General features: G+C 41.4%; 1 protein-coding gene and 1 non-coding gene across 5 annotated transcripts in view; one reads left to right on the plus strand and one right to left on the minus strand.

The window, feature by feature from the left end:
• Nucleotides 1–20,958, minus strand: part of LOC144629286 (A disintegrin and metalloproteinase with thrombospondin motifs 9-like) — a 53,375-nt gene that overhangs the window by 20,492 nt on the left and 11,925 nt on the right. For all 4 annotated transcript variants that reach the window (XM_078487503.1, XM_078487502.1, XM_078487501.1 and 1 more), the window contains 25 exons: nucleotides 20,447–20,487; nucleotides 19,865–19,970; nucleotides 19,250–19,393; nucleotides 18,432–18,576; nucleotides 17,496–17,600; nucleotides 13,924–14,066; nucleotides 13,668–13,731; nucleotides 13,422–13,542; nucleotides 12,703–12,839; nucleotides 12,149–12,266; nucleotides 10,417–10,509; nucleotides 10,135–10,301; nucleotides 9,549–9,681; nucleotides 8,466–8,592; nucleotides 8,158–8,359; nucleotides 7,508–7,675; nucleotides 6,772–6,939; nucleotides 6,088–6,306; nucleotides 5,584–5,775; nucleotides 3,626–3,889; nucleotides 2,863–3,024; nucleotides 2,107–2,268; nucleotides 1,866–2,015; nucleotides 1,299–1,460; nucleotides 797–946 (listed from right to left, as the gene is read on the minus strand). In XM_078487503.1, the coding sequence (XP_078343629.1) occupies nucleotides 797–946; nucleotides 1,299–1,460; nucleotides 1,866–2,015; nucleotides 2,107–2,268; nucleotides 2,863–3,024; nucleotides 3,626–3,889; nucleotides 5,584–5,775; nucleotides 6,088–6,306; nucleotides 6,772–6,939; nucleotides 7,508–7,675; nucleotides 8,158–8,359; nucleotides 8,466–8,592; nucleotides 9,549–9,681; nucleotides 10,135–10,301; nucleotides 10,417–10,509; nucleotides 12,149–12,266; nucleotides 12,703–12,839; nucleotides 13,422–13,542; nucleotides 13,668–13,731; nucleotides 13,924–14,066; nucleotides 17,496–17,600; nucleotides 18,432–18,576; nucleotides 19,250–19,393; nucleotides 19,865–19,970; nucleotides 20,447–20,487 (3,643 nt within the window). The remainder of the gene's footprint in view (nucleotides 1–796; nucleotides 947–1,298; nucleotides 1,461–1,865; nucleotides 2,016–2,106; nucleotides 2,269–2,862; nucleotides 3,025–3,625; nucleotides 3,890–5,583; nucleotides 5,776–6,087; nucleotides 6,307–6,771; nucleotides 6,940–7,507; nucleotides 7,676–8,157; nucleotides 8,360–8,465; nucleotides 8,593–9,548; nucleotides 9,682–10,134; nucleotides 10,302–10,416; nucleotides 10,510–12,148; nucleotides 12,267–12,702; nucleotides 12,840–13,421; nucleotides 13,543–13,667; nucleotides 13,732–13,923; nucleotides 14,067–17,495; nucleotides 17,601–18,431; nucleotides 18,577–19,249; nucleotides 19,394–19,864; nucleotides 19,971–20,446; nucleotides 20,488–20,958) is intronic.
• Trnat-ggu (transfer RNA threonine (anticodon GGU)) lies at nucleotides 11,542–11,616 on the plus strand. The gene has a single exon. It is a non-coding gene; the product is annotated as a tRNA-Thr (tRNA).

Below are 20,958 nucleotides of genomic sequence, written 5' to 3' on the forward strand. Positions count from 1 at the left end.
TTCGAACGAATCTTCGTAACCTACGTATATCGCAGGATATCTGTTATGTACGGATGACAGATAACGTTAACATTTTGACCATATATGGGCAGCGCGCGCATTTGTTGAATAATAATACATATTATTATTCAACAGATGCGCGCGCTGCCCATATATGGTCAAAATGTTAACGATATCTGTCGTCCGTACATAACAGATATCCTGCGATATTCGTAGGTCGCGAAGATTCGTTGGAAATCTTGCAACGCGCTGCATAATAACAGTTTTTCTATGTGCAAAATGTGTTTCGTTGACAATTTGTTGAATAATAAAACAATTATCCTACTCAATCTTGCGAAATATCGTCTGATTTTAGCCAACTCGGCCTACGGCCTCGTCGGCTAAGTATCAGGCGATATTCCGCGCGATTTCGCAGGATAATAGTTAAATGATCGTATAGCCTTTCCGGTAGCTAATCAGTGGTTAGCGCGCCGGCTCCGGATCGAACGGTCCGGGTTTTGGCCTTGACCAGGGTCACTGTGTTGTGTTCTTGGCTAAGACAATGTTACTCTCACAGTGCCTCTCTCCACCCAGGTGTTTAAATCGGTACCGGCGAAATAATGCTTGGAGCGAGGGGGGGGGGGGGGGATAGTCTGTAATGGACTAGCATCCCATCAAGGGGGGAGTAGAAAATGCTATCGAAAGCGGGATAAGCTCCGGCAGTATGGTTGACTTGGGTAAGGGCTTCCCTTATTGCGCCGACCTCCCCATGAAACGTAACCAAACACGACATCGGCTGAATATAAATCATTTATACCTGTTGCCACGGACTTGCTATCCACTGTGGACATGCTTTAAGATCACATCTCTCTGTGGTGGGTGGTTTTGTTCTTGGGTCACAGCTGATGTCTTCATCGCTGCATTCTACTGATCGAATCTTTATCCCCGAACCACATGTTACTGAGCACTGTAAATGAATAATCAACGTTATTAAAAACAAGCCATGGTATATTGCAATTCCTGAGTTTTGATTGGTTTACAGGGCATGGTATATTAGCTCATACATACCATGGGCCACAAATATGTTAGGTGTGCGCCTCAGCGGTAACAGCTGGGGAACTGAAATGTTGCGATTTTTTTTTTAATAAAACAATTATTCCACTCGCCCTCGTTGGATATAGCCAACGAAGTACGTGGCTATCTTCCATCTCATATCCAATGCGCGCTCATGGAATAACTGTTAAATATATCATAAATTTTTCGTTCTAAACAAAGACAAATTGTGCGAAAACTGGTATAAAGTGTATTATATAACTTACTTGGCCCCAGTCTTCCGTTATCCAATAGGGACATGGTCTGATGTTACATGCTTCTTCAGTTGGAGGTTTGATTTTCTCGTCACATCCGGGACTTGACTTTCCATCTGTAGATTTGCAATCAACACTCCGCTGTCTGGTGCCTTGACCGCAGGAGACTGAGCACTAGGAAAAATGAAACAAAGGCACTCAAAAGTAAGGGCGTGTATCAGAGTTGAAGACGTTGGCAATGGGTTTTTAAGTTCTTCGTTCGTGTTTAGTATTTCATTTCTGTTTGGTGTTTAAATTGCAAATCTCTATTATTTTGAGGTATTCTACTACCTGAACGGAATTCTGTGCATAAAATTAAATTGTATCGTGGCATTTTTGCTTGATACAGGACAGGACGGATTTATTAATTTTCCTGTGGAGTATAGAACCGTATTCCATAATATATGCGACAATTTTCGGTAGTCTGCGGTAAATCTTTAACAATGTCCATAAATGTTTGCGAAACAGATGTTTGGAAACGACCAGGGCCATTCTGTAAAATTTGAGCCAAAAAATACTTTAAAAACACGTTTATAATACCTCTTCCCAGGGGCTTGCTATCCATTGTGGACACTCTTTGAGCTCACATCGTTCTGTGCTCGTTGGTTTTGTTCTGGCGTCGCAGCTTATGTCTTTATCACTGCATTCCACTAAACGAGTCTTAACTCCTGAGCCACAAGTCACTGAACACTGTAAAGCAATAATTATTGTTATATCATTAGTGTTTGCTTTTATAAAATTTGCAGAAAATGTAAACAAAGGTGTAAGATTGATTTCTTACTTTGCCCCAGTCTTCTGTCATCCAGTAAGGACACGGTCTGATGTTACAGACTTCTTTGGTTGGAGGTTTGATTTTCTCGTCACATCCGGGACTTGACTGGCCATTTGCGAATCGGCAATCAACGCTTCGCTGTCTTTGCCCTTCTCCGCAGGAAACTGAGCACTAGGTAGAAGAAAGCATACAGCAGATTAGCACGGCTTCATAGAGCATCTTGTCACTATAGCATTTGTTCAAAACCTTTGTAGTTCAAGAATGATTTTTGTACAACGTCAAGTGTCTACGCGTGAACACGCACCAAAAAAGCTAGAAGTAAAGGCTATGTTTGTTTGTTGAGAACTGAGGGGAACGCACGCGACCTTTGTTGGTTTGGAGACGCATAAAGCAGGGCGTACGACTTGCAAGTTTCTATTCTCTTTGACATCATTCGCTTTTCAGCACTCTGATAGGTCAATCAAACCAGTTAGTCTTTCCATATTAGGGATGATTTTACGAGAAAAGGCGCAAAACTTCTTGCGGATGAAACGAATCGCGGACAACGAATTAGGCAGGGAAACAGTTTTTCAAGGTCCTATAAAAATCACTTTTACTATTATGTAATGTTTCCCTTTAACCTTCTTTAGATTCTCAGAGAAAAATTTTTTTTAGCTAGAGACTAAAAGAAGGCAGTGGTAGCTTGCTACTAAGATATCGCACGTTCCAGGGTGCTTTAAAACCTAATTGATAGTATAAGAAAAACAGTTATTCTGTAAAACTTACTTCACTCCACGGTTCCTCGTGCCACACGGGACATGCTCTTAAGATGCACGCCATAACAGACGGCGGTCTCGTGTTCACATCACAGTCGCTGCTAATCTGTCCGTCATTCAGTCTACAGTGCACTTGACGATTCCTTTCTCCCTGACCACATGTTACAGAGCACTAAAACAAGCAAACTAACGTCGATTAAAGTCACAGAAAGGAGTTGCGCCCCTAAAACATGAATTAAGCCGGGTTTACACGAGGAATTTTTCTGTGACAACTGTTATGTGACAAATATATTTGATCGTGTAGATGACACAACAAATATTTGTCGGCAGTTCAAAGTTCAGTGCGCCATTAATGACCTTGGACAGCAGAGATACGCACAAATCGCGCACAGTGCCCAGTGGGAGTGTGGTAGATTGGTTACCACATATGCTGACGCAATATTTGCCATATTTTATGTGACGAGTCGTCCACAAGAGCAAATTTCGTACATGACAACTTTTATTTGTCGCTAAACGCTAACACGCCATCTTGTCAACAAATACATAAAACACATAAAAAATTGACTAATTTTCCTCATGTACACGAGCACATAAAAATTGCCACATTAAAATTGCTCGTGTGAACCCGGCTTTACAAATAGCTGTTATTCTAGATATAAGAAAAACGCTTAAATAGATTTGGAGGCTATGCTAAGATTGTAAATACCCTACCGGTACCATAACGACATTTAGTTTAGTCATAAGTATCGGCTAAAAAGATGCATGCTTTTTACCTCGCTCCAGCTTTCTTCCCTCCATCTCGGTATTTCTCGGGGAGTTGTCGGAGCAGGTGTTGTGGTCGGTTTTATTCGCGTCGGTCTCGGAGTGCGATCGGGTTCGCTAGCTGTAGTCGTTATCACACATGGTCTTATTTCACAGTCCCTTTTGTTTTTTGGTCGGGTTTTTAGATCACAGTTTTCATCCTTTGTTATTTTCCAGTTTGGGTATGCGCACTTGACCACACGAAGCTGAAAGCCTTTTCCACATTGTTGAGAGCACTGCAAAGAAAGGTAAATGTGCTTATCCCGGTTTCTGTAGCATTAAGCGACTAGAAATATTGATACTCCTCCCTGGATGGGATGCTAGTCCATCGCAGGGTTACCACCCAGCAGTAAATTCGCCGGTACCATTTATACACCTGGGAAAAGAAAGGCACCGTGAGAGTAAAGTGTCTTGCCTAAGATTATAAGACAATGGCCCCGGCCAGGTCTCGAACCCGGGCCGTTCGACTCGGAGCCGAGCGCGCTAACCATTAGGCCACCGCGCCTCCCATTAAAAGAAAGGTAGCGGTCAAATCCATGCCCCTTTTTGGCCTTTCTGTGTTTTTTTTGAGTTCTTCTACAGTTTTAAGCCGTTATTGTGGTATTTCAGTTAGTTCTTTGACCAGTTCGTCAGTGCCGAAAATGCCTAGAATTGCGTGACATAGCCACTTTAAGTGACTAGAGCGTTGGACTTATAATCCGAAGGTCTCGTTATCAGAACTTTCTCTTTGCAACTGGATGGGTTTGGGTTCGGTTGTCCCGAATTCAACTCCTCTGGGCTTTGTATATAGGCCATCGGCGTTAGCCTCCTTCCAATTGAAATTTTTTTGTCATTTACAATATTATCTGATTTGTTTATGTATACACAGCAGTGCAAAACAGTCTGACACTACAAATAACTGGCACGCAATGCATGCAGAAGCGATGACGTTTTACAAAGGGTTTTAAATATTTTTAGGAAATTTGTCAAAAATTAACGTAAATTAAAGTTCAGTGGAACACCGCTTTACGGCGCCCGCTTAATACGAACAGTTTTGTTTGTCCATACATTTTCTCTAACATTAAGTTAATAACAGATAATGGACACTTTTTTCTGTGACCCAAGTGAAACGCTCTCATACAAAGTTTACCTCGCTTTACGGATACTTTTCGGTCACTGCCTATATTATCTTTGCACCATACATTTTTCCATTTGTAATGGTTGTGTGCTTATCGCACCTCGTTAGAAAAATGAAAACTTTCTTCAGGTATGCGTTTTATTCTAGTTGCGTTACCTTATAGCGTGACATATAATCTACGATACACGATACCTATCGCGAGCGACCGGATATGCAAGGTCAAGTTCTGTCTCTGACAGGACCACACAGACCCATTGTATGATTTCGAGCGACTGCGTAGCGCATGTAAACAGTGACAGTTTATATGATGATTTTAAATGGTGAACATGGCGCCAGATAAAAGAAATATGTTCCATACGTTTCAGGGTTTCTGTCCCTTCTTCGGTGGAAAAAAATCAACTGGCATTTCAATTTATTCCACAGAAGAAGGGACAGTAACCCCGAAACAAAAGCAACATATTTCTTTTATTTGGCGCATTATTCTCCTTTACACAGGTCAATTGTACATCTGTCTGTTTACTGAATCTAATAGAATTTGTCAAATATAATTTGTCTCTTTCGTTCATATCTTTTATTAGTCCTTTTTAACTTCCCAGGAGTATTTTGCTTTGTGTTCTTCGTGGCGATTTCTTGTTGTGCTAAACTTAATCTTTGTTCTCTCTGTAGTTAGTTCCCAGTCCTATTCGGTTGTTCGAACGAGAACGACAGAACCGATCCAAGGGCTCCTGCATAAAGCTCGACAAAGTCATCGCTCAAAAAGTGATTTAAAATACACGAGTTTATTAACTAATGCAAGTAAGGATTAACACTTACTTTTCCCCAGGACCCGTGCTTCCAGCTTGTACACGGTAGGACCCTGCACTCCTCTATGTCAGCGGGCTTTGGAGTGCTTACGCAATATTGTTCGCGAACCACTTCCTGTTCTTCCTGTTTCCCAGGCTTCACTTTCACGCACTCGACCTTACGGTACCGTGTTCCAGGCTTGTCTCCACATGTGACAGAACACTGCAAGGTAAAACAACAATCAAACACTATTATAGCCAAGTTGGATTAATGTCAGCATACGTTACAGAATAACATTAACGATAAAATCATCATCATCATCATCATCATCATCATCATCATCATCATCATCATCAGCAGCAGCAGCAGCAACAACAACAACAACAATGTCGTCATCATCATTGTCGTCGCCACAGCCACTGGCAGTACTACTACTACCACCATCATCATCATTATCATCGTCATCGTCATCATCATGAAAAAGAAGACGAAGAAGAAGAACAACAACAAACATGTTAGATTATTGGAACTTACTTGGGACCAAAGCGTGATTCTCCAGTAATAATCCAAGATCTTTTCCTCATCAAAGTTGAACAGCTTTGTCTGACAATCTTCAATTTTGCACTCTTTGCGTGACACTGGTCTGGTATGGGCTGAACACTGTGAATCGTCCACGGCACTAGCTACCAGTCCTCCGCCAGAAAGGCACAGAACTTGGCGAGTCTTGAATCCCGTGTCACAAGACTTAGAGCACTGGAAACGAAAGATATAGTTAGTTAATGAGCTTTTTGAAACAAGCGGCCACATGATACAAAATCCGCCATGCTAGATGGCAAAAGAATCCGTCGGCCTCCAAACAAAGCAACATAAACCGCCATCAATAATTTTCTTTTTATCCTAATACAACAGTTTGGAACAGTTGTCAACCATTTCAACTAATTTAAAGTGATTTGAAAATTGTTTTATCGAGATGCTAACCAAATACCGTACAGTCAACTCTCTCTTGACGGGCACCTCAATAAGACCGACATCCGGTGTTGTTTCCAGACATTTGTCAGTCATTTTACTGCAAAAAAAACTCCCTATAAGACGGACAGTTGGAGCCGGTCCCTACGGTGTCCGTCTTAGAAAGGGTTGACTGCAAACCGAAACCTGGTAAGTTTGAAATCATTGGACCCAAAAGGACACGACCTCAGAGATGCCGACTCTTTCACTCACCTCCGTCCATTTTCCTGCGAACCAATAGGGACAGGTGGTCTTCAGGTCACATGACTTTGTTGTGAGTGGCTTCTTTTTCGGATCACACTTTTTATCCTCAACAGTTCCTTGTTCTCCTTTACATATCACTTGGCGGGTCTGCTGCCCCGTGCCACAGGTCACACTACACTGGGAGAGGAAATAATGAATGTCTTGTGTTCTGTCTCGTACACAAACAGCGTTTTACACAGGTAGGTAAGATAAAGCCTGAGCCAATCAGAGGGGTTGGTAAAGCCATGCATATGGCAAATCGGTGCTGACTTAGTTAAGCCTTCTAGCTAGACAGATTAACACCGATATTTTATCGGGTTACCCTTAGCGTTCGGCAGTGCAGATTAAAGCTAGCGCTCCTGCCCAAGATTGCTTAGTAACACTGGTCACGACTCGAAGCTGGACCTATTCATCTGAGATCTAGCACATTAATTTTTAAATGCACGACACCGGTCAAACAGACAGACAGAAAGACAAATTTATAGACAGACAGACAATCAGACAGACAGACAGACAGACAGACAGACAGACAGACATATAGAAAGTCAGTCAGTCAGTCGGGTGACAGACAGTTAGATAGTCAGACAGAGAGACAGACAGTCAAACACAAAGATACAGTCAGACAGGGAGAAGGACAAACCGACAGACAGACAAACATAGAGACAGACAGGAAGACACAATGAATATGTATGAACGTTCGACTTACCGAGCTCCAGTCTCCCTCCGTCCACCACGGGCACCTGAAGGCATTACACTCTCTTCTTTCTGTGGGTTTTTCTTCAGGTCGGCAATCCCGTTCTATCAAGAGTTCTCCAAAGTTATCCACGCATGTAGCTTGCCTGGTCTGTTGTCCATTATTGCAACTTTTTGAACACTGTGGATGACAAACGAAAAAAAAAAACATTTTCTTGGTTATGTTCGGTAATGCTTCGATTGGGCGCTTATTTAATTTTGGGAACTCAAGAGGTGCTTATTGGAGAGGGGCGCTTATAAGGGACACGGCACTTATTCCTTTTTTGATGTGAATATATGAATACGTAAAGCAAAAGAGACCGCTTTCGTTTGAACGATTTGAATACAAGAATAACAATCGAGACTGGCTTATTTTGTAATTCGGAAATGATGTCAGCAGTTCAGAAGGAAGGTCAACCACGAGTGATCTGAAACTACTCTAACGCAGAAGTTGAAATAGAATATGGGAACTTAGCTATTAGGAACGCTTTTTGGCACAGAGGCACTTATAATTAAAATTGGGGCACTTCCAAAAGAGGGTGCTTATTAGAAAGGGAGGCGTATATTTGAAGGCGGGCGCTGCGTTATTGGCAAATGACCTTCACTAATTTAATTATGAATTACCTCTGTCCATTTACTGTACACCCATTTAGTGCCCTCGCACGTGCCCTCACATGGAACGACTACAGCGGGTTTCGCGCCTGGGCAATGTTTGTCCTGAACGACGTCCCAGCGGCCACTGCTAACGCGCATGCACCGTACAGTTCGACTCTGGTACCCATTCCCACAACGTGCTGAGCATTTACCCGGGTTTTGTATGTGCCATCTGAAAGAACGAGAAGAGAAGACTTAGATGAGTAAACAAAGAAAGTATTTCTGGGAACGAAGTGTTGATATACGTTACAATTTCTACGGAAGATTGCGTGACCCACCTGAGGCGGCAGCTGATGTTACAGTCCTCTGTCACGCTACTCGGCCGCGTCCTCTGATCACAGCGTGAGTTCGATACAAGCTGACCGTCAATAGCACGAACACATCTGGGTCGCCGCTTTCTTTGTCCTGAAAAAAGACGGCAAAAGTACTGTAAAGGTTCATTGAAAAAGGAAATGTAATATGAACACTTTACATCGCTAAAGAAACGTTGCCTTACACATTGGTAAAAAAAAATATCTGAATCATCGTCAACAAAGATGTTGCAAGATCGTACAGGGTCTGTAACACAGAGACAAATTTCGTGAAACTTATGACATAGCTACCCTGCAAGAAGGCTCTGCCACAAGGGGCTTTAAGGGCCTGTTTATATGGAGGAGAGTTGTCCCTGGTAGGAGGGTTACTCTGTCCCCCGAGCCATCTTTTGCCGTGCGTTTAGATGAGAAAGTGGTCCCTGTTGACCGAGCCAAAACTTGGCCCTCTCGGTTCAAAAGACTAGCGAGAGTTGTTTTGAAACATCTATTATGCCTGCTTTTTCTAAAATCAGGAACGCTGAATCGTCGACAAAGACCATTTTTTGGACTAATTTACCGCCGACTTCGATTTCAATTTATCTGCAGTTTTGTTTTTGCTGATTTTAGCTTTTGCGCATGCTCCGTATGTGTCAACTTGTCCCTGGTAGGCGAGGCAAAAACAACCAAACTGTTTATATGGAAAAAAGTTGGCTCGCTCCCCAGGGTCACCCTCCCTTCAAAGCGAGTGACCCTCCACCCAGGGTCACCCTGCCCCCCGAGCCAACTTTGCAATTTCTCATGTAAACGGTTTGCAGCTATTTATAAAGAAACGTATGAAAAGCTCTCTCGCCCGGGGTGGCTCGGTATGGAGGGTAACCCTCCTTCCAGGGACAACTCTCCTCCATATAAACAGGCCCTAAGATAGGGAGAATAATTAAGGGGGAAGAAGAATAGCTTTCCTCCTTCCTCCATCATTTCCCTTATATCTCTTTCTTTCTATCCATGTCAACAAACTGGCGAGGCAAGATGTACGACAATTTTCCAGGTGCATGCGCACAGAAACATTCCTACCTTGACAAAGTCTGCTGCACTGGGTCCATGGTCCAAGCTGGTCCCATTTGTAAACGAACTTTGTAGGTTCCGCCACTTTCTGGTTGAGAGCGTAGTGAACATTAGGGGGCAGAACCTCTCCTACTTCAAGGACCTACAGAAGGTGATGGAAAATTGGACAACTTGGTTATCATCTGATCAGATGCAAGGTAAAACGAAATTTCTGAAGTTTTAAATGGCTCGATCAAAATGGCGCCAAAACAGGATCAGGCAAAATACAGCTATAAGCATTACGGCGCGAATATTGACTTTGTCTAGACTTCTAAGTTTATAATCTACTATAATCAGACAGTGGTTTGTTTCAGCAAAATGTTTCTTGTTCAAGAAGGGATAAGTGATCCCGACATTTTATTTGTGGGGAATACTGCAGCGCCAATTGGACGCCATCTTGTTGCTGTCTTTTCATACGATCACAGAATAACTAGCGCTCCAAACCGGTCCTTAGTCTCCTCCAAAGTTTATTTTATAACATGGCCCGGAAGTAAGATATCTATTAACGCACGACGTAGTTACTAAGGTTACAAAATAAGTAGCATTGTTTACGCACGTGCACTTTGATTGGTTCTGAGAGTTTCCCGTCAATCTTGATTTGTTCCGTTGCCTTGTCTGAACCCGAGTACCAGACTTTCCCGCCTGCGAAGCGGAATTCTCTTACTCCAATCCCGATGATCATTCCTCCATTGAGAAGAAAATTGCCGTTTTCAGCTTGAAGCGCTGAAAATAACAAATGAAAGCAACTTCAGATCATGTTCATACTACGTAAAAAAAGGCAAGATTGCATACTCGTATACACACACACAACCCAACAGAAACAACGGAAAGTACTAACCTAAATAACTGGAATCTTCACGATTTTTCCAGCCGTACTGAGTAATTACGATATCGGTGGAGCCAACAGGAATTGTAAATATATAGTTGTACCCTGTAGATGAAAACGAAGGAAAAAGAAAATGATAATTTTGCTCCATTACAACAAAAATAGTTTATCGTCAAATGTTCAGGCCGAGTAAGCTACTCTAGGAAAATAACTTTCACACCAAATTGTTTGAAAGCAGAAAAAAAGAAAACTTAAAAAAAAAAAAATGTTTGAAACGATGGTAACCCACAAGCAGTCACACGTTCCCTCTAGGAAGTAAAAGAAAACTTGAGGTCAGGTGTGTATTGATGCCAACCATTCCCTGACCGTGTTTTATACTCGATCGCTTTTTGCTTTTCTTTTTTACTAACAAAAAGAGAGACTAATGAAGATGAAGTGTTCAACATGGAAGCATAGGTGCTTCTCTTTTGTAGCACCTAGCCTATGGAACTCTCTCCCGAACTATAAAAGAGAGAGAGAGAGCGGCTCGCTATCAGATTTTAAGACTTGTATAAAGACATACCTTTTTAACAAATTTTATAATTAGATTTATAGTTAGTCAGTAAACCAGTAAATTAGATAGTTTAGTTAGACAGTTAGTTAGTCACTTACTTAATTAGTTAGTTTATTAGTTAATGAGTTAGTTTTTCATTTAAAGGTTTTAATGATTCTTAGTTTTTATTCCCATTTTTAGAGCTTAGCTATTTTATTTGTTAGTACAGTATTTCCTTTTGTCATTGATGTAAATTTTTTAAGTAAATTTCACTTTTTAATAATATTTTTACTGTAAAGCGCCATAAGCCATAGCCTGTTCCAGGCTCTCGGTTTGTTGAGAAGAGCGAAAAAAGCGGGCGAGCGCGGAAAAGACGAGCGGGGATGAAGGCGAGCGAGCGCAGTGTCGAATTCATCAAGTTTGTAGTAAATAGTAAAGATAGTAAATTTTAAGCTCGGTAATAAATAATGAAGATAAAGTTTTTAACATGACACGAGCATCTTTACTATTTACTACAAACTTGATGAATTCGACATTGCTGATCCTAGCAGTATGCAGGATGTGTGTCACTTATCAACCTAGTGAAATGGCCCAGCTCACAACGAGTCTCTCGTAGCTCAGTTGGTTAGAGCGCCCAACCGGTATTTGGGAGGCCATGGGTTCGATTCCCGTCGGGGACTCAGAATTTTTCTTTGTCCCATGCTGGTGTCATGTTGAACACTTCATCTTCATTATTTATTACCGAGCTTAAAATTTACTATCTTTACTATTTACTACAAAAGGAGAGACTGTTTGTAGTGTAGACAACAGTTAAACTCAAAAAGTTGCACACAAGTAAGGATAAACAATCCTCGACAACATTAAACGGATTGAACAATTTGTAACAGTTAGAGCGGTTTTCACTTGAGTATCGAAAGTAATTCGTATTTGCTTTGGTTTTGCATTACTTCGCTTGTGATTGGTTTAAAAATCTCGCGCCACTTTCTTAACCAATCAGAAGTGAAACCAAAACCAATCATGACTCGCTCACACGCGTTTTCCCGCGCTTTGCGTCGGCTACATGCATTAACTTCGAGTTTTGATTGGTTCACTGGATTGTCTGTGTCTGTTTTGATTGGCCAGCATGATTGCTTTGGTTTTGGTTTTACGACACTCAATTGAAAACCGCTCAATAAGCCCTAGCCCTTGCAATAACATGCCGGCAAACCTTACCAAACCTTGTTTCATTGAATGTTCCTGTGAATCTCCTGCACGATGAGTTGTCTCCATCACACACTCCACACTTATCCACCTTCTTCTTTGAGTTAAGGACTCTGTCACATCCAGCAGGCTATAAAAAAGACAGACCAAGTCATATTTTTTCTTTCACTTTGGCAATACAACATAAAGTACCCTCAAGCGGATTCTTATTTGCAATCTCAAAACGCAAACACCTTCCCTAAGACTCCCCCCCCCCCCCCCACGAGCCAAGACTTCCCATAAGCAGACGCATTTCCTTTACAATCAGTCTCATTTACGAGGCAGAACTTGCAAATTGTTGTCGTGTTTTTTTTTTTGTGGAGGAGAAGATAGCGCCAGCACCGAAAATAAAAATCAAGTCTTCCAGAGTATTACCCCTCGCATCATTTTCGTTGCGTTGTCTTTACTAAATCTGCCTGCAGTACATATGCAACCACTTTTAAGCTGACATAAAAGTTTTCGTTTAAGCAGATAACAAGCCAGTCAGAAAACCAACGTGCTTCACCACTGAAAAACTGAACACTTACCAGACATTTTCCATCCACACAGATGTCGTTGGTCTCTTGGTTACACGGGGTGCCATCAATAACTTTGTCTCTTAACTTGAAATAGATCGCCGTACCCACCATGCGGCAGTAGAGTTTACACTGGTCTTCTTTTCGAACTGTATTGTAAACAAAAGCTAACTGTTAGCTGATTGGTAAATGGGCATAAACTGCGCAAAAACCACCCCTAGTGGTAGAGTTTGAAACTGCACGACCTCAATCTCGTCCCAAGAGAGCACCAAGAACGCCGTATCTGGCCAAGTTCGATTCATGCTCAAAGCTGATTGGCTGATAATTGATAATGAGCACTATAGGGACTAGGTTTGAGTCCGCGTTTTTGGTGCTGACCAAAAGGCGGGTCTGGGGTACGAAATTGGTGAAGCCTGTATAGTAAACCATTTATCCTTCTAAAAGTACCACAATCGTCGTCTCTAATTGGCTTATGATCAAAGTTAAGACACCTTTGAAGACAAACGAACGTTGCTTCAAGCATATTGAGCTGCCGTTTGATTGCATTAAAGAAGCGTCAAACTGCGCTTTTGTTATGCTGCGTAGCTTTGATACCTTTGATTAGCCCAGATAAGATTAAAAAGGTTATAAAGATAACTACACTTGGAACGGTGAGTTGTTGACCTCCGCATCTAAACTAAAGTGGATCTTGAGCAAAGAGACACTTCATTAATTTTAAGTGACGTTCTTACCTCCAGCATATTTCGGCACCCACTGTGTTGCTCTGTAGCTCTTCGATCCGGCACTCACAGTTCGCGCATGCGTATTTACACACTGCAGGGCTCGGAAGTCTGCTGACCCTTTCTGGCATTCCTACAAAGGAACAGACACGATGACCATTGCGTTACACTTTTATAAAGCAATTGTCACAAGAGTGTGAGTGTAACAGGTAACACAACGTGACGGAATTATAATTCGTTACATTACGGTATTACTACCTGAGAGTTACAGGACTTGAATCGTTTCCTTTGTCCAACGCAATATTTTCCACCATTTTCTGGTCTGAGAAGAAAACATAAAATTAAGGTCAGCAAATGAAATTTATCTTCTGCAATCTAGATTCAAGAACTAAAAAGAAGTCATTTAATACGACTAACAACTCTTCCTATTTGCAGGGGAAAATTGCGTGACCTGCTAAACGAACATCAAATTGCGTGACAATAGTTGCGTGACGAGGCAAATGAAGGTACTTACATTGGATTGTTGCATTTCCTGTATGAAAAGGTAATCCCTCCGCCACATTTCCTTGTGCACTCATTGTACGGACCCCACGGACCCCAGTTACCATCCACTGGCTTTAATCTACGTTTCTTGACACACTGGCCCTTGATACACCACTGTGAATTGAAAGAAAAATACAGGAAAGTAAACAAGGGTTTTTTTCCGAATTACTTTCAACCTTTATTACCACGTTTCGAAGGCACTGAGTCACGTGTGAGAGTAACGCCTTCCGTTCGTCACGCAATGCCTTGTCTGGTTCGTATTAATAAAGTAAGATCTTGTTACACGGGACCAGTCGTAGGGAAATCGCGCGGGCAACCAGCCACTAACAATTGACAAAAAATGACAGCAAAAGTAAAAAAATCTTTCCTAAAAGTTATGTGATTAGGGACGGACCATTATTTTCTTGGGGGGGGGGGGGGGGGTGAAAAATGTTCCTCTGCAAACTTTTTTTTTAGTTAATGCACCTCTGCAAACTTTTTTTTTAGTTTATGCACCTCTGCAAACTTTTTTTTTGAAATTCTTACTATTTTTTGTTATACATATCGTGTTTGCAAACAATTTATTTTGTCTTTCCAGGCCCTGCAAACAATTCTTTTCAATATTTTTCACCCCCCCCCCCCCCGCTTCAAAAAAATAATGGTCCGTCCCTTAGTGGCAACTACCTTCAACTTGTTTCGCAATCACGTTTCAACTTTGTACTGGATATGTCACGATAATTAATCAACTTTGATAGTTTGAAATTAACCATGTTTTTCCTGGTTTATATACGCGATAAAAATGAGCAAGAAAAATTCAACTGCTGTAATCTTTTAATTAAATTAATATGACATCGCTATTTAAGCAAGGTTAGGAGCTTTTCATAATTGTCTTACACGTTTAAAAGTCCATCATGGAAAACCTTCTTACAGTTTTTTGAGCACTTATGTAGAATTTGCTTTTTAACTCCACAAAATCCTAGAGTTCGCTGTCGACAAAATGTGTGCCTGCATAGCAACACTCGCACATCAAAGTTTACTGTAAACAACTTTCCCTGTGGTTCCAAATAAGGAGCCGTTATTGAAAACACGAAAATTGTTGCCATTCCTGACGTCACAGGGATTGTTGTATGACGTCATAAAATTTGTTTACCCGGTAATCTTGTTAGTTGAAGTGGATAACGCGCGCCATTCTAAAGATATCTATGGACCACACTTATCGAGAATGTAAACAAATTGGGTATGAGTGATTGGAATTGAAAACACAACAAAAATTAACCCTATCGCCTCACAATATTATCTTCGTGACCTCGTGTTAAGAACGACATTTAAAACTTGAGAGAAAAAAACACTTGCAGCAAACAGCTACAGATAGTAACAGTCTACAATATGCTTGTTGCTTAAGGGAAAATGCTCTATGCTTGAATAACGTACGTTGTAACATTGTTCGCGCTCAGAAAACAAAGATTGCGCTCGCGTGTTCATAAACTCGAATTGACATTTAACTGGTCTTTATCAATTAAAGAGGCAACGTTGTAAGGTCTTCATTAGAGAGTAAAGCAATTACAAGTTTGTGGTCGCGTGTTCATAATTTCGAAATGACATTTAACTGGTCTCTATTAATTAAAGAGGTGACGTTATAAGGTCTTCATTTGAGAGTAAAGCAATTACAGTTGTTGACATTATTGAAAGCCGTGCGCAAAGTACAAATCCAACATCTGAGGGAACGCACAGAACTTTACAAAATTTGCTAGAAAACTAAAACCAAAGATCATTACGTAATTATGACATCTTCATGTGCCAAACATGGCATATAAAAGATTCGTTATTATCGTATCAATAACGTACATGTAATTGATGACAGATGAGAAACGAGACATTCATGTTGGATTGACACACTCGAAACACACCTTGTTGTTTTGAAGTTTATTAAAGGGGCTCTGTCACGGATTTAACCAGTTTTTTGAATAGCGAAAATTTATATTAATGTCGCAGGGATAATAGTCCATTTGTGTTAAAAATTGATATACTAGAGCACTGAAACTGCTAACAAGCGTCTAGCTCGGATGGAAATGGATTGCAGCTTGAAAAATTAAGGCTTAACTTTTTCAAGTTGTTTCTGCGCGTCTTTCAAAAATCGATATTCATAGCTGTAGCTTGATTTCTATCCGTTCAAAGATAATGATTTTCATGGGCTAAGTTGCCTGCCACTAATTTCAGATGAGTTAAGACCAAGAATCTGCGAAAGCCCCGTGGCGTAGCTCCTTTAATTTTCATTGTAGATTATGAATGTCAAATCAATTGTAGGAACTCGTGTACGTGCTCGTAAAAATCTATACACGGTTAAAAGTATTTAAAACTCGCGTTTGCTTAATTGATTTATTTCTTGATAACAGATAACGCAGGTCTCATCAACATCAAGTAGTGGAAAAAAAAAACGGATTTGGCCTTGGCCTGGAAAAACAGGCGTTTTCTTGGCATAGTGCTTTTGTAGGCTTATCCCAGTAAAGAAATTAGCGAAGATGTACTTAGACAGATAAGGAATAGATTTCTTTAGATACAGTTAATCTATTTACGCCTGCTGGTTAGTACGGCCAAAAAATTCATGGTCATCTACAAGCTTTAACGTACGTGAAGTTAGGCGAGTCATGATACCATGATTAAGGCATGATTTGCAAACCAACATAATTAGTGACCTTACTCGGTTTTTTGGCAGACTACATTTAATAAATGTCAACATAAGTCCGGGCTTATTACAATTTAGACGTTTCGTTCGCGTTTGAAAACTATCCAAGAATGAGTGACAATTTGAAGGAAGGGACGTTTGGACTGGACTAGCGAAATGAGACTCGGGAGGGGAAGTTACTCTACTTCAAATAACAAATTTAAGATAAGGAATATATTCTTTTAAAGAAAGTTAATCTGTTTACGCCTGATGGGTAGTAAAGCCAAGAAAATGCATGGCCATGTGCACGCTTTAACGCACGTGAAGATAGGGCTAGAGTCATGATACCATAATTAAGACATGCTTAACAATCCAACTTAATTAGTGACCTTAGTTTTTTTTGCAGACTAGATTTAATAAATGTCAACATATGTCCGGGTTTACTATAATTGAGACATTTCGCTCGCTTTTGAAAACTGTCCAAAAATGAGTGAATGATTGAATTGAGAGAAGATGACATTTGGACTGGACTAGCGAAATCGGACTCGGGATGTCCGTCTTAGAGAGTTGTCCGTTTTATTGGGAGTTTAGTTACAGTAAAATGACTGAAAAACGGCAGGGACAATCACCAGGTGTCCGTCTTATAAAGGTGTCCGTCTTATAGAGGTGTCCATTAAGAGAGAGTTGACTGTATACTTCAAATAACAAATAGAATTTATATCCAAGATTGACTTTTGACTTAAGTCGCTCATTTGCGATGTTCAAAATTACTTTCGAAGCGAGTAAAATCACAAAATAATAGTTTACTAAGTTAGTAAAACAGCAAAGGAGTGATAACAAACCAAAACTGAGAAACAAGGATGGTTAGAATTGAGGAAGATTAAGTAGGATTTCACGCTTACTCTTTTTTTGGCGCAAGGCGTTCCATCTGCCCACGGCATGTGATGAGTCGAGCAACCTCTTCTACGTCCAATCATCTTCACGCACCAGAGACGTCGACAAGGTTCCTTGGAGAAAAAGGAGACAAGACGAACGCATTAAGAACGTTTATCATTCAAAATCGTCAACGACTTAATTTAGAGATACTTCACTGATTTGTTTTCCCTGAAAGCAGCTGTTTTTATTGCCCGTCGTCGAGACAACGGGCGATAAAGCCCAGGGCCGTAACAAGCAATGGCAAGACGAGGCACTTGCTACTCGTCTAGATTTCTACCCATAACTTAAAAACAAAATATGTTTTTTTGGGAAAATAATCCCCAGTTGAAAAAAATGATTTTTCTCAGGAAATGCCTCAAGAAAAATGTCTTTAAAAGAGTTTCATGGCATCTAGATTTCAAAATTTTCTGAAGGGCCTGCCCCCAGAACCCCTTAGCAAGATCTTGCCTCGGTAAAAGGTCTGGTTACAGCCCTGAAGCCCGTGGCAATTTTTGCATGCATACTCGTTTTTTGTAGCGGAAACGAAAGTCGGGCTTTTGGAAGTAAATACGGTAAATTATTCACTGGTCTATAGCTAATAATATCGAACAATTGTGGGTGCTTTCCTTAAACTTATCTTCCCTAAGCAGACTCTTACGGATAGAGTTATTCACTGTAGTTAGAAAGCAGGGGGGACAGGATTCAAAAGGGGGGGGGGGTGGAGGAAAGGGCCCCCACCCACCCAACCCAGGGGGGACGGGACGGCGAACAACAACCAGACTGAGCGAGAGCTCTTTTTTCTATTTCAAATAAAGTGACTTCGATTCCGAAAAATGGGGGGTGGATATCCACCCTATCCACCCCCTTATCCGCCCCTGGAAAGCAAAAAAGGACAAACTCGGAAAAGACAAGTCATAACTTACCATAAAAGGGCAAAGTGACGAGCTATCCCCGAAAATCATTTGACATTGTTTGTCGACGCTGTAAATCTCCCCTGGCAGAGTATCATGGTATTTTATTGCTGTTTTTTCTTGGGGTTTATCTGCCAAGCAAGATCCATAACCTAGACTGCGACAAAAAAAAACAAAGAACGAACTTATGAGCGAATGTTTTTAAAGACGTTATCTCACAATACAATGGTAAAGTCTGCGTTCGGGCCTAGTAGCGCATCAGGCCGGAGCTTGTTGTGTCCCGGTTACCGTAGCATTAGGAGATAAGGAGTATTATTATCCCTCTCTGGATAGGGTGCTAGTCCATTGCAGGGTTAACCCCAGGATTAAATTCGCCGGTACCCGTTTATACACCTGTGTGGAAAGGGACACTGCGAGAGTTAAGTGTCTTGCCCAAGAACACAACACAGCGACCCCGGTAAGAGAGTTCTGGAATTTGGGGATTCGATAACCTGAGCGTAAATCATATTCAAAAGCATTGCCAAAATTTGTAGAGTTCGGCTACCCGAATATTCCATGGTTCAAACTATTTATTATATCATCGGTTTCTCGATATGTCATAACATCGAGGGTTTTCATGGAGGCCACAAATGGAATTTCCAAACAATAGCAAATGTTTGCATAAGAAAAGAGCTCGTTTTCCAAAGCAGGAGTAAACTCTTGATTGTACGTTTGGGACACCGGTATGGCCGCCGAAACATCATGTGAAAACGTGCTATGGTGAGGCTCCCCCAGGGGTATCAGGGAACAAGGGAACATGGGCTCCCGGGGAAGGTCCTGTATGTACTTACTCTAAGAACTGGGTGATTTTATCACGGCTACAATTGGACCAAGACCACGGCTTTGTATCGAAGCTGAGTGACGGCGCCATCAGGTGCTGATCTCCTCTGCTCCGTGTACACCTGTTATTATCGCCATCATGAGGAAGGCTGAAACTGCAGTGTCACAAAGCATGAAAAAAGGTTTGAGTTTGATTAACCGACTCCTGGAAGGTGAAGGAGGAAAAAGAGAAGAGGGAGGAAAGGAGGAGGAGAACGACGACGAGAAGGAGGAGAAGAAGAAGAGAAGTAAGGGATGAGGAAGAGGTGGAGAAGGAGGAGCAGGAGGAGAACGAGAAGAGGCATGAGAAGGCGCACGAACCTGAGAAGGAGCAAGGGAAGGAGGAGGAGGCAGAGCATGAAGAGAAGGAATAGGAGGGGGAGGAGGAGAGAAAGAGGAGGGGGAGGAGGAGAGGAGAAGGAGCAGGAGGAGGAGGAGGAGGAGGAGGGGGGACTCAAGCTTACAGTACGCACAAACAGCAACGCATTTTTTTTGGTTACGGAATGTTGAAATATTTGCTGTCTGTTTGTTGCAGTTGAACAACCCCACATCCCTGCTCAGATTCAGTAAAAAAGTTCGATACTTACACATGTCCTAGTTCGTGTGCTATTGTGTACGCCGTGCTCAGTCCACTGTCCTCAGCTAAGGCGCAGCTTCTGGAAGGATGGCACATAGTTCCAAGCTCAGCAAGACCTGACGTGAAGCAGAAACAAATAGGATCAGGGATAAAAATAAATACAAAGAAAAACAGGGTTAAGGTGGGGTGCCTTAACGCCTGCACCTACGCGACAATGTTCTCTCTATAAGTAGTTAGAGTCGCTGGTAGGTGAATAAAAATTCAATCTCGTAACCAGCGTTTTCTTTATTCTTTCCTGTTGGATTTCGCAACCTACAGAACTTATACGAGAGCATTAACGACACTTTTTCGCAAGGAGTTTCGTCACATAAAGCACGAACTGTGAGTTTATTGAACGGCTTCAAAAACCTCTGATGAAGATCTTTACATTCTTGCACTGATATTTAGATTTGGGTTAATTTTGGCCAAGAAAATTGGACATAAAATTTAGCCTTGTCTTTATTAGATATAAAGACACACATTAAACATTAATTTCCTTTGTATTTTCTTAATGAATTATTAAACTAAAGCAATGATGGCTTCAAAAACTTACCTAGTGTATCACATTTTCCAGCTGATCGACATATATTTCTCCTAAAAAGGGAAACGAAACAAATTTTAAGACAGAGGAATATCAAAATGGGGATATTAGAAATGCATACACGGCTATTTGAGCGGAATTCCCGCGCGAGCGGAGCATCCATAACTAAGCGAAATTAGTAAAACCATCGGACCGAAAAAAAAAGGAAAAGGGGGTAGCGTGCGCCCGTACGCACGGATTAGACCTGGGTACGAGGTTGGCCGAGTCTAAAGGAAATTAAGGAAATTACAAACTACAAATAAAGCTCGCAGGGCTAGACAAAATACAGACAACGGGTAAGATTACTCAGCGACACTACGCAGCAAAACATCTGAGAAATTTATTATCCAACTGCTCTATTTTGTTTGCCTGTTTTTTAATACACTTGGGTGAAAGAAGACGAACACTTGCAAGTGGTGTCTCCTTCGATAACTAAAACCAGTACAACATTTTAGTCACGTGTCTTTTCCCCGCGCGCTTGTCAC

This window comes from Oculina patagonica, chromosome 10 (genome assembly GCF_052425735.1).
Source record: "Oculina patagonica isolate OP01 chromosome 10, crgOcupat, whole genome shotgun sequence".
In the NCBI taxonomy this organism is placed as follows: domain Eukaryota; kingdom Metazoa; phylum Cnidaria; class Anthozoa; order Scleractinia; family Oculinidae; genus Oculina; species Oculina patagonica.